Below are 12,650 nucleotides of genomic sequence, written 5' to 3' on the forward strand. Positions count from 1 at the left end.
TAAATAGCTTATCCCTAAAATTCCTAAAATATGTTGAAGAATTCTCTTCCTTCTATCAAACTGATGTAATCTAATAAGGAAATTGTTTAGTAACTACTTTTTTAATGTAGCAGTCAAGAAAACATCAAACGTGTCATAATGGACTTTCTAATATTTATATATCAGAGGAATGCTCTCCCATCCCAAAGAAGAAATACCTAGGCACAAATACAGGTTGTGCATTGTTAATTCTACATCTGAAGCTGTTAATCAATTACAAAATAACATACAACGCTTCAATATATCCTTTCCCACAAGCATTTACTATGAAAGTATACTCCATATCTTCATCTAAGTAGCAAGGGTCTTTACCATTTCAAAAACATGGAAAATAAATGACAACTGTGACAGGTATCCAGGAATAATTTATGACCAGGCACTAAACTTTAACAAAGCACAAAACTGGGGCGCCTGGGTGGCACAGTTGTTAAGCATCTGCTTTCGGCTCAGGGCGTGATCCCAGGGTCCCGGGATAGAGCCCTGCATCAGGATCCCTGCTCCGCTGGGAGCCTGCTTCTTCCTCTCCCACTCCCCATGCTTGTGTTCCCACTCTCTCTGGCTGTCTCTCTCTCTCTCTCTCTCTGTCAAATAAATAAATAAATAAATAATCTTAAAAAAAAAAAAAAGCACAAAACCACTGACATGGACAAGTTGGGGCACATAATCCTAATGGTGCTTACGCCAGTGGACAGAGAAGGGTTATCAAGGCCGATCTCATGTCAAGGCCTAAACACAGATGGGTCTGATGCTGGCTTATGCATGACACACTAGGTAGGAACTAATGCTAGTAGAAATCTCATTTGGGATTTGTATTAAATCTGAGGGCAGATTTTTTTCCTTAAATTTAAAGGATTAATTTAAGTGCCTCAATACATAATATATAACCACGATTATCACAAATTCTTTTAACTACTAAGTTAGGTTGGTACATTGTTTCTAGAAAATTCTTCCTTTCCTCCAAAACAGATACAATCTCTCCTTCTTCTGCCCTGTCAAGGCACTGTTTTATACTCTTTGAGGTTCCGATACTCTGCCTAACATTACTGAGATGTAGGTAAAGGACTAAGTGCTTCACTGTACTTTCCTTGAAAGAGAGGCATTTTCCACCTCAATTTCATCTTCTCTGGCAAATAAATGTTTAACAAGGTGTCTGTACAATGGAGAAAAACAATCTACTTCTTAGGGTTGTTGTGAAGATAAATGAGGAAACACTCCAAAAGTAATTAAAATGTCTGGGGCACCTGGATGGCTCAGTGGGTTAAGGGTCCAACTCTTGATTTAGACTCAGGTCAAGATCTCAGGGTCGTGAGATCAAGCCCCACGTCAGGCTCCACACTAGGCGTGGAGCCTGCTTAAGATTCTCTCTCTCCCTCTGCCCCTCCCCTGGTGCTCATGCTCTCTCTTCTCTTAAAAAAAATAATGTCTGGTACAAGGTAAGAGCTTAATAAAAGTTAGCTGCTACTCTCGTTACATGTGAATGCAACAGACAATGTAAAAACTTTGGGAAACTCCTGAAGAAAGTACTATAATAAGGCTTGAAAATCTATATTACCAACTACTCATTATAACCAGCTTTCAAGTCTCTGTAGGTCTCACTTAGGTCCAGGACAAGGGTCAGCAAACTAGAGCCTCCAGGCCAAACCCAACCATGTGCCTGTTTTTGCTCACATTTTTTTTTTTAAAGTAGACTCCACACCCAATGTGCGGCCCTAGGCACAGGGCTTGAACTCACAATCCTGAGATCAAGACCTGAACTGAGATCAAGAGTCAGATACTTAACAGACTGAGCCTCCAGGCGCCCCCAGGTACCTGTTTTTGTAAATAAAGTATTAATGAAAAGCAGTCCTATTCATTGACATATTGTCCATGGTTGTTTTTGCACTATGATGGCAGAGCTGAGTAACAGGAAAGAGTTTTAAGTAGTTACTACAGAAACCAAATGGCCCACAGAGTCAAAAATATTTACTATTTGACCCTTTACCGAAAAAGTTTGCCAGCCCCTAGACTGTGAAAACTTAAGTAACCTGAGCTCTTTCTACTTAAGACAGAAATCCACAAGCCCTCCTAGGTTCGTAACAGCCATTATACTAGTCTTTGGAAAACAAAAACAATTACTTGAGGACAATGTTACAGGAAGAAACCTTGATTCTTTCTTTAGTTGAGGAGCTGCCTATCAGAATGAAAAAAACCACCAAGGCTTAAAGCAAATCTATGCCAATAAGATTAATCTGTCATACAAGTTGTGTATTACTTAGATATTATATTGAAAATCAGTACCTACTGACGGAACTTTTTTTTTAAAGATTTTATTCATGAGAAAGAGAGAGAGAGAGCAAGAGCAGGGAGTTGGGGGGCAGGACAGAGTGCAAGGGAGAAGCAGACTCCCCACTGAACAAGGAGCCCAACACGGAGCTCCACTGGAAGCTCAATCCCAGGACCCCGAGATCATGACCTGAGCTGGAGGCAGCCACTTAACCAACTGAGCCTCCCAGGCACCCCTGAACTAGTTTAAAATAGGAAACGCCAGGGGCGCCTGGGTGGCTCAGTCGGTCAGTGTCTGCCTTCGGCTCAGGGTGTGATCCCAGATCCTCGATCGAGCCCCACATCAGGCTCCTCCGCTGGGAGCCTGCTTCTTCCTCTCCCACTCCCCCTGCTTGTGTTCCCTCTCTCGCTGGCTGTCTCTCTCTGTCAAATAAATAAATAACATCTTAAAAAAAAAAAAAAAAGGAAACACCATGCTTTACCTTGAGCCCATTTAAGTAAGGTGTAAGTTGTTAACTTGCTTAAAATCCTTCACTGACAAATGAAAACAAAGGAAGAGAATGCTGAACAGTACATGAATTTGAAAAGGCGAGGTATAAAAGGCAAAGGCCTTTGAGAGAATATGTTTAAGAGCTATTTTAAAACATCACTTGAACTTTTATGTATTCTCCCAAAGAGTCCTATAAGCTCTTTTGACATAAAGATTAAGAAAGGTTAAGAAGGCCAGACATTATAGCCCCAAATGGTTGCTGTGGGTGGTTCAGTAGTAGGGCAAGTATGCAGGAGAGGCACTATCAAGGTGAAGACAAATGAGGATGTGCTAATTTTATATGTGAAAAGGGCTAGACTAAATGTCTTTGGAAATAAGTCTCTACCATGTGTGAGAAGAGATCATTTAGTGGTGACACAGATGAATCAAAATGTGAGTGGGTAGAACACATAGCTTACTCTGTCTTCTCTAACACTCGGGAGCAAGGAGGGACATAGGTGACATTATACACAATACAGAGGAAGACATGGAAGGTTCTAGAGAGGGCTACCCATGTTTTTGTTCATGGGTTATTTAAAAAAAAAAAACAACTCCAAGCTGTAATTTGTTTCATTTTCTATTTTTATAAAAACACTAAGTTTTGTACAGGCTACTTACTCTCACAAGCACACATGTGTCCACAAGGTTGAAAAAGAACAGCTGCTTTCTTGTCAGAGCATACCACACATTCTTCAATCTACAAAAAAGAGGTTACAGCACAAGTGTGAACATCTACAGATAAATCTCCTAACTCTAACAGTTCCTTTTGTATCCAAGTGTATTTCCTCTATAAGGCAACACTCTCAGCACGGGAAACTTAATATGCACTCCTCCTCTGTCCTCTACTCTCTTGGTTACTCATTTTTTTACCTTTACATACCCTGGCCCTTCACAGGTTCTATTTCCATGTTACTCTCCCTACCTGTCCCAAAAAATGATAAAGAAAACTCCATTTCCTCTGTGGTCAGAAAGACCAAAATGGACTTTAATTTTTTTCAAAAACTACTTTGGCAGAAAAATTTAAAAAACAAAAAAGTATAAAAATAAATGTAAGGTAAGCTAGACTTCTAATATTAATAAAAACCCAGCCAGATTAGCAGACTTCTAGAGCCCAGGTGGAATTTTTCTGTTTATCCACGTCGGAGGAACTTTTCCGGGACTTGGTCAGTTCCCCCACACTGGTGGGAGCTCATGGCTGTAGGCTATTCTTTCTCCCTAATCTCTAAAGCCTCAAGTCCTCCACAACCTATTCATAATTTCCCTCAATTTTACCTCCTCTTCATCTCCACTTCCTCTGAATTTTGAGAGCACAGCTACTTCTTAACCTGGCTCTTAGCTTTTCTCACCCCCCACCCATCCCACTGCCCTTGCTTCACATCTATCTTTCACCTGTCTCTCTTCTGGCACATGTTCACATTTACCCAGATCTGTGCCACTTGAAATTCCTGTCCAAAAATGGTGACCACCAGTCACCCATAACTTCACCTAACTAACCAAATACTGCATACATGCTCTCTATGGACTCTCCCAACTTATACCTTGTTATGTACATAGAATTTCTATAGTTGAGTAACAGGGGAAAGCAGTAAGACATGGTGGGTTGAGAACTTCATATTCTTGGATTCAAACTGCAGCTCCAATAATAACAAATTACCTAACATTGTTAAGCCACAGCACATTTTATCTGAATGATAAAGAACCACCTTTCTTCACAGGGTAGTAAAGGGTAAATCAGATATTAAGTGTAGAGTGTTTAGGTCAATGCCTAAGATAGTATCAGTGCCCAATGCATGATAATTCTTTTCTCCCCTCTATATAATGATGTGCTATTTCTTTAAAAGATTTCCAATGCAACTCTTTATACATCTGAAATGTTCATAAAGAGTTTAAAATAATCTATCAAATTGATTAAACAATCATTTACTCACCAAATCTCCTATTAAATATATATGAAAAAAATCTTTGTAGCCTTAACTTCTTTCCCCTTTGGATTTTTTCCTCAGGTTATATTCCCAGGAATGGAATTACTAAATAAAAGCATATTTATTATGGCTTATAAATATTGTCAGGATGGTCTCTCAAAAACATGAACCCATTTATTTAACCTGCAGCTGTGTTTGAGAGAGTGTCCATTTTCCACTTTCCTGGCTAGCATTTTTAAAATTTTATTTATGCTAATTGGATAGGAATGATTAATGGTAATTCATAATTTTTTATCTACATTTCTTTAATTGCTAAAGAGACAAAGCTTCTTTATTCCCCCTTCCACCAAATACTAGTTTTATAATTTATCTTTAATGAAGATGTTCATTATCCTTTAACCACTTGGGGTCACTATTTCTTTATATTCAAAGGCTCCGCAGCTAACCTGGCAAATCTATTTGGTGGGTATGTACTTTTTGTACTTTTCTACAGGTCTGAAAATTTCTTGAAGTCAAACTGACAGTCCACTAATTCTTGGAATTCAAAAGTGGTCTGAAACAGAATGACAGCATATTCCTCCCTCTCTACCTCCCTGCTCCGTCAATCTTCCGAACTCTGCAGACATTTCCTAATTGTGTCTGTGTGTCATCAGACAGGGGAAAGAACAAGGACTTAAGAATCAAGAGACCTGTGTTTGATACTCTGAGTAAATCTCTCTGAGCTTCAGTTGTTTTCAACTCTGAATCCTAGAGTTGGACCAGAGGACCAGTAAGGGTTAATCCGTATTGGAGACTCTGCTTCCAGCAGGCATCCTGGGGCTCTGAACTCACTTTATAGCTCTCTTAAAGCACCTACAACATCCTTTATGGCAGAGTAGCTTTTAATCTAAGTCAGAGTTTACCCGTAGGTTACAATTTTTTAGGAGGGAATTATCATATACATCTCTGTCTTCACTACAAAACAAGTGCTCAATAAAGATTTGTTGAAATAGGGCTTAATCTAACACAGAAAGTTTCAAGTGCAACAGCAGAATACACAGATCAATCTAAAAATAAGAGAATGGCTTAAATTCTTTCAGATTCATTCCCAAACTGTTGCTTAGAAGGAACAATCTTCCAGTCTGAGAAGGTTCCCCATGAAAATGTACAAAGCACTGGCAAAATAATACCTTTTAAGTCACTGCCAGCTAATTTATTAAAAGAATTAGTGCCAGCTCCTTTCTAATTAATGAAGGTAAATGAACAGCTTAAGAGACATCAGGGGAAAATGAAGAGAATAAAAAGAAGAGAATGAAAAAAGAGTATAAACTTCATAAATGAAACCAAAGACCACCACACATATCTTTTGGTTACAGCTACTCACCTTAAGAGAAATCATGTGTAAGAAACTTAAATCTCACTTTACATACACATATGGAAAAACTAAAAAGGAAAATCAATTATTTCAGTACAACCAAAGTGGGTAAGTTGGTACAGTTATGATAAAGCACTACGTTACACAGAAAAAGAATGAAACCAGAAACCAAGAAAAGAATAATACGTCTCAAAAAGCAAAGAGTCAGACAACATAAAAAGTTCCGAGAGGATACAGAATTTGGCCTCACAGCGGGGTGGTCAGACTTCATCTGCTTCTTGGTGGGACACGATACAAAGTGAGTAGCACCGTCTGTGAGAATTTCTTGCCAAAAATGTTTAAGCTGACTAATCAAGCCATGAGATCTAACTTCCAGTTTACAGGAAACATAGAGGATAAAGAAACAAAGTAAAGAACACCGTGATAAAACAAACAAATCCAGAATGTGTGACATTCTACAAAAAAAAAAAAAAATCAAGTGGTCTTTTATAAAGATGAATATGAGAGTCCATGTACTCAAAAGAGGTGTAATATATAAGTAACTACAATAAAAAATGGAATTAAATACATCTCTAGGTTTTAAGAGGCTTTGAAAGCAAAATAGTAGATCAATTTTATTTTTAACTTCTACAGTTTACATTTAAAGAAGGAAACTCAAAATTGTTCTCTTGATAAATACATAAATTATACATTCTCATATTTAAATCATTCTTAGACCAAAACTTAACAGACATATGGCATCATATAATCTTATTTATCATTATTTATAGTGTGAAAGAACTTCATAAAAGGATAAAATACTGTATTAAAAATATACTACCTTTGTCCTGGACTGAACTTGTTCTTTACAGATGAGGCATTTCTTGACTCGTGGAGAACATAAAGAACAGGTAGCAATATGTCCACATGGGCCAAAAAGAGTATCTCTCTTCATATCTGAGCACACCATGCACTCTTCTAAAGTTTCAGAATCATTACTAATCATAGAAGGACTTCGAGAACCCACTTGACCACTAGTAAAAGAAAATATTTATAATCAATCCTATCAGAATATTTATATCACTTCATTAATTAAAATGCTTTTGAAAACATCAAGAGCATCATTAGTATACATAAAAACAGCTTTAGTTATGCTAAAAAAATTAAGCTACAGCTTAATGCATCTGTATAAGAAACACTATATGCTATATTTTTCCATTTATATACATCTCTGCATCTTTATGTACTTCTAATACTATTTAAATTTCAAATTGAATAGCTCACCCAATGGAAAAGGGTGAATCTTCTTTTAACAAAGAAATCAAAAACACTACTCACAAAAAATTTAACATGAACACAGTTCCACTCAGACTCTGTTTTATCTATATAGAACCAGCAGAGACGGGCAAAGGAATAAAACAAAAATTCTAGCTAGAGCCCACGTTAGTTATCCTAACTACAGACAGAATGAAGTGTCATCAGAGTCCACAACTGACAGGGCACTGTGGAAAATACGTCACTGCAGCTGCTGTTTTGACATTTCTTTAAATGTATTCTTAAGGAGCATAAAATTGTACTATGGAAAGGCAAAACTCATCTATAAATATGTAGATACGGGACACAGAAGTACATAAAAATGACCAACTACAGCTATAGAAAGCCACAATCTGCAGAGACTCGTGAACATGGACACACACACAAAGCAGTTTCATCTCGAACACCAGTGGTAAAGTTATTACTGCAGTAATTATAGTGCCTTCTGTCTGTGTTTTTAGAGGCATGCTGTCATTTTGTAATAGAATTTTATGTTCCTTAAGGATACACTTAAAGAAATGTATATACCTCATTACATTAATTTCCCCATTAACACAGCTCTAAGGTATGGATTCCAAAGAGAAGTCATTTATCATTACACCCAAATTATAAAAGAGGCAAGAGAACACAAAGATCAAGGGACAACTACTGAAATGTGCAATGACAAGAACCAGATATAAAGGGCAATAATAATTGCACAGTACCGTTTGGATAAAAAGAGTAATGAAATATCTCTCTTTGTATGTCTATAATATCTCATAAGAAGAAAATCAGTTGCATTATGAATAATCACTAAAATCACTGACATATTTTACTTTTAGAGAAGAAGACAAGTGTGATATCATTCTCAGGGACAACTCCATCAGGAATTGTTTCCTTCATGTGTTCATTTTTTCAAATTCTTTCAATCCTTCAGTGATACTTAGGCTTGTCAGGCACTATGCAGGGTGCTAGAATTATTACCAAGTTTGTGTGAGATACACCTTAGAGTGTATCTAAGAGATCTAGAGAACTGCCTCTCCTAAAAAAGTCTATTAAAATTCTAAATATATCTAACATTAATCACAGCAATTTCACTAGTAAGACTTTTTCTTATAGATAAATTTCTCTAACAAGTAGGAGAACTGGAAAATCAGACTGGTTTAGAAAAGTTTCTTAGCACTTATTATGCATAAAGCGTCATATTCAGTAATGTAGAGAATACAACACGAAATAAGAGACACAGTGTCTGCAGGAAAATTTTTAAGGAAGAGTCAACATAAAAACAGTAAGCAAAGACAAAGACATTTTCAAGTAATCAAGTCCTCCATTATGAAACCACATGGTACTTTATATAGAGAGAGAATACTAAGTTTTATGATAATGATACAAACCTGACTTTTTCCTTATGACACTTTGCCAGTGCTTTGCAGAGACTTGGATCAGGACAGAGATCAAGCGGCGATTGACCTTTCTTATTTCGAATGCTAAGGTCAGCGCCGTTGGCAGCCAAAAAACAGGCAATAGATGCTGCACTCTTCTTCTCCGCCCCCTGGGTACCAAGTCCCATTATTAACTGAAATCAAATGAAAAGAGTCATGATTTTCCCCTTAGGAATCTGTTATCAATTCTCACCACCAAATGTGTGTGTGTGTGTGTGTGTGTGTGTGTGCATGTTTGTGTGTGTATTATATACGAATACACGTCTGGAAAGAACTTATGGCCTACATAGACATGGTGGGCATTAACATCCATTCCCCCCTTCAATCCAGTTTTCTCCGGTATAGTCTGAGGACTGACCCACTCTCTAGATTTACAGGCGGACCAAAGAAGGTGACACCAGTCAGATATCCACCTCATCTATGTGATTAGGTCAGGAATGACAAATCAAGTCAATTAGGACAATAAAACTCAAGAAGAGGACTTCTGATGGATATACTGAGGAAAAAGTAGTTCCTTCTACTCAATGTAACACTGGAGCTGCTGGCAACCAACATGAAATAGCAAGAGGAGAGAAAACAGAGAGAAGAACCAACACCAAAGAACTGGGCCAAGAAATGGAGAAGGAGATAAATCAGTTTCTGATATCATATGAGCTACTCATTCAAACATGTTATCAAACATCTGTAGAGCATCTACAATGGACCAAATACTATTTTTAGCACTTTCCATGAGTTAACTCATTTAATCTTTACAACAACCTTATGGAGGTAATTATTCCATTCCCTCCTTTTTAAAATGAGAAAGGAGGGACATCTGGGTGGCTCAGTCAGTTAAGCATCTGCATTCAGCTCAGATCATGATCCCGGAGTCCTGAGATCGAGTTCTGCATCGGGCTCCTTGCTCAGCAGGGAGCCTGCTTCTCCCTCTGCCTACTGTTCTCGCTCTATCTGACAAATAAATAAATCTTAAAAAAAAAAAAAATGAGAAAGGAGGCACACAGGAGCTAAGAGAATTTACCAACAGTCATATAGAAAGGCAGCAATTCTCAAACATTTTGGTCTTGGAACCCCTTCTTAAAAATGATTCTAAAAATAAAAATGATTCTAAAAATCTTAAAAATGATTCTAAAAATAAAAATGATTCTAAAAATCTTAAAAATGATTCTAAAATTCATATGGAAAGGTGAAAGACTTAGAACAAAATTTTCTTTGTAAAAAAAGAAAAAAGTGGGAGGACTTTTACTACCTGGGTTGAATGTTTATTATAAAGCTACAGTAATCAAGACAGTAGGGCTGGGATCACATAGCTAAAGACACAGATCAACAGAAAAGCATACAGGATCCAGAACGACTCACCTATATGGTTAATTGAATTGGGATAAAGGCACAACAGACAATTCTGTAGAAAAAGTCTTTTCAACAGATGGTGGTGGAGTAACTGGAACATTCACATATAAAACAATGATCTCTGATACTTCATACTATATATAAAAATTAACTCAAAATGAATCATAGTCCAATGAAAGACCTAAATGTGAGACAGAAATCCATCAAAATCCTAGAGGAGAACACAGGCAGCAACCTCTTTGACCTCGGCCACAGCAACTTCTTGTTAGACATGTCTCCAGAGGCAAGGAAAACAAAGGCAAAAATGAACTACTGGGACTTCACCAGGACAAAAAGCTTTTGCACAGCAAAAGAAACAATCAACAGAACTAAAAGACAACCTACCAAATGGGAGAAGATATTTGCAAATGACATATCAGATAAAGGGCTAGTATCCAAAATCTATAAAGAACTCATCAAACTCAACACCCAAAACCAAAAAATCCAGTCAATAAATGGGCAGAAGACGTGAACAAACATTTCTCCAAAGAAGACATACAAATGGCCAACAGACACATGAAAAAATGCTCAATATCAGTCATCATCAGAGAAATACAAATCAAAACCACAATGAGATACCACCTCACACCAGTCAGAATGCCTAAATTAACAACTCAGGAAGCAATACATGTTGACAATGATGTGGAGAAGGCGGAACCCTCTGACACTGCTGGTGGGAATGCAAACTGGTGCAGCCACTCTGGAAAACAGTATGGAGGTTCCTCAAAAAGTAAAAACAGAACTACCCTACAATCCAGCAATTGCACTACTAGGTATCTATCCAAAGGTGATCCGAAGGGGCACCTGCAACCCCAATGTTTATAGCAGCAGTGTCCACAATAGCCAAACTATGGAAAGAGCCCGGATATCCATATATATATATATATATATATATATAATAAAGCATATATAGGGGGCACCTGGGTGGCGCAGCCGTTAAGCGTCTGCCTCCGGCTCAGGGTGTGATCCCGGTGTTATGGGATCGAGCCCCACATCAGGCTCCTCCGCTATGAGCCTGCTTCTTCCTCTCCCACTCCCCCTGCTTGTGTTCCCTCTCTCGCTGGCTGTCTCTGTCAAATAAATAAAATCTTAAAAAAAAAAAAAAAAGCATACATAAAGTATATATGTATATATACATATATATGTATATGTGTAAATGTACACTATATATGTACATATGCACACAATGGAATATTACTTAGCCATCAAAAGGAGTGAAATCTTTCCACTTGCAACAACCTGGATGGAATTAGAATGTATTATGCTAAGCGAAATAAGTCAGTCAAAAAAAGACAACTACTGTATGATTTCAGTTATATGTGGAATTTAAAAAACAAAACTGATGAACATAGGTCAGGGAAGGAAAAATAAAAGGCTAAAAATAGAGAGGGAGACAAACCGTAAAAGACTCTTAACTATAGAAAACAAACTGAGGGTTGCTGGAGGGGAGGGGGGTGGGCAGATGAGGTAACTGGGTCATAGGCATTAAGGAGGGCACTTGATGTAATGAGCACTGGGTGTTATATGCAACGGATCAATCACGAAATTGTACCCTGAAATTAATAATATACTGTATGTTAACTAACTTGAATTCAAATTAAAAAAAAAGAAGAATCATAGTCCTAAATGTAACAGCTAAAACTTAATAAACTTCTAGTACGAAAGAGGAGTGACCCTAGGTTTGGCAAAGATTTTTCAGATAGGACACAAAAAGCACAAACAATGAAAGAAAAATTTATACATCAGACTTCATCAAAATTAGGAACTTCTGCTCTTCTAAAAACACTACTGAAAGAATGAAAAGACAAAGCACAGATGGGGAGAAAATATGTGCAAATCCCATATCGGATGTAGAACTTGAATTCAGACTCCCAAAGCTCAAGAGTAAGAAAACAGCTCAACAAAACAATGCACAAAAAATGTGGACAGACACCTCATCAAATATATGTGAGTGACAAGCAAATGAAAAGATGTTCAATATCAGTAGTCACTGGGGCGCCCGGGTGGCTCAGTCTGTTAAGCGTCTGCCTTCTGCTCAGGTCATAATCCCAGAGTCCCAGGATCAAGCCACGCACTGGGCTCCCCACTCAGCAGGGAATCTGCTTCCCCCACTCGTGCTTTCTCAATCTCTCTCTACCTCTCTCAAACAAATAAATAAAATCTTTAAAAAAAAAAATCAGGGTGTCTGGGTGGCTCAGTTGGTTAAGCATCTACCTTTGGCTCAGGTCATGATCCCAGGGTCCTGAGATTGAGTTCTACAGCAGGCTCCCTGCTCAGCAGGGAGTCTGCTTCACTCTCTGCCCCTCCCCCTCCTTGTGCTCGCTCTCTCTCTCTCTCTCTCAAAACTAAATAATTTTTTAAAAAATTTTAAAAAATATCAGCGGTCACTAGGGAAATGCAAATCAAAACCCCAACATACCACTACACACCCATATGAATGGCTA

General features: G+C 37.8%; 1 protein-coding gene across 1 annotated transcript in view; it reads right to left on the reverse strand.

Annotated features, from left to right (window-relative positions):
* Window positions 1–12,650, reverse strand: part of MIB1 (MIB E3 ubiquitin protein ligase 1) — a 134,008-nt gene that overhangs the window by 12,050 nt on the left and 109,308 nt on the right. The window contains exons 16-18 of the mRNA XM_026496075.4: window positions 8,773–8,954; window positions 6,927–7,119; window positions 3,449–3,527 (exon numbers count right to left, since the gene is read on the reverse strand). Of these exons, the coding sequence (XP_026351860.1) occupies window positions 3,449–3,527; window positions 6,927–7,119; window positions 8,773–8,954 (454 nt within the window). The remainder of the gene's footprint in view (window positions 1–3,448; window positions 3,528–6,926; window positions 7,120–8,772; window positions 8,955–12,650) is intronic.

This window comes from Ursus arctos, unplaced genomic scaffold (assembly GCF_023065955.2).
Source record: "Ursus arctos isolate Adak ecotype North America unplaced genomic scaffold, UrsArc2.0 scaffold_17, whole genome shotgun sequence".
NCBI lineage: Eukaryota > Metazoa > Chordata > Mammalia > Carnivora > Ursidae > Ursus > Ursus arctos.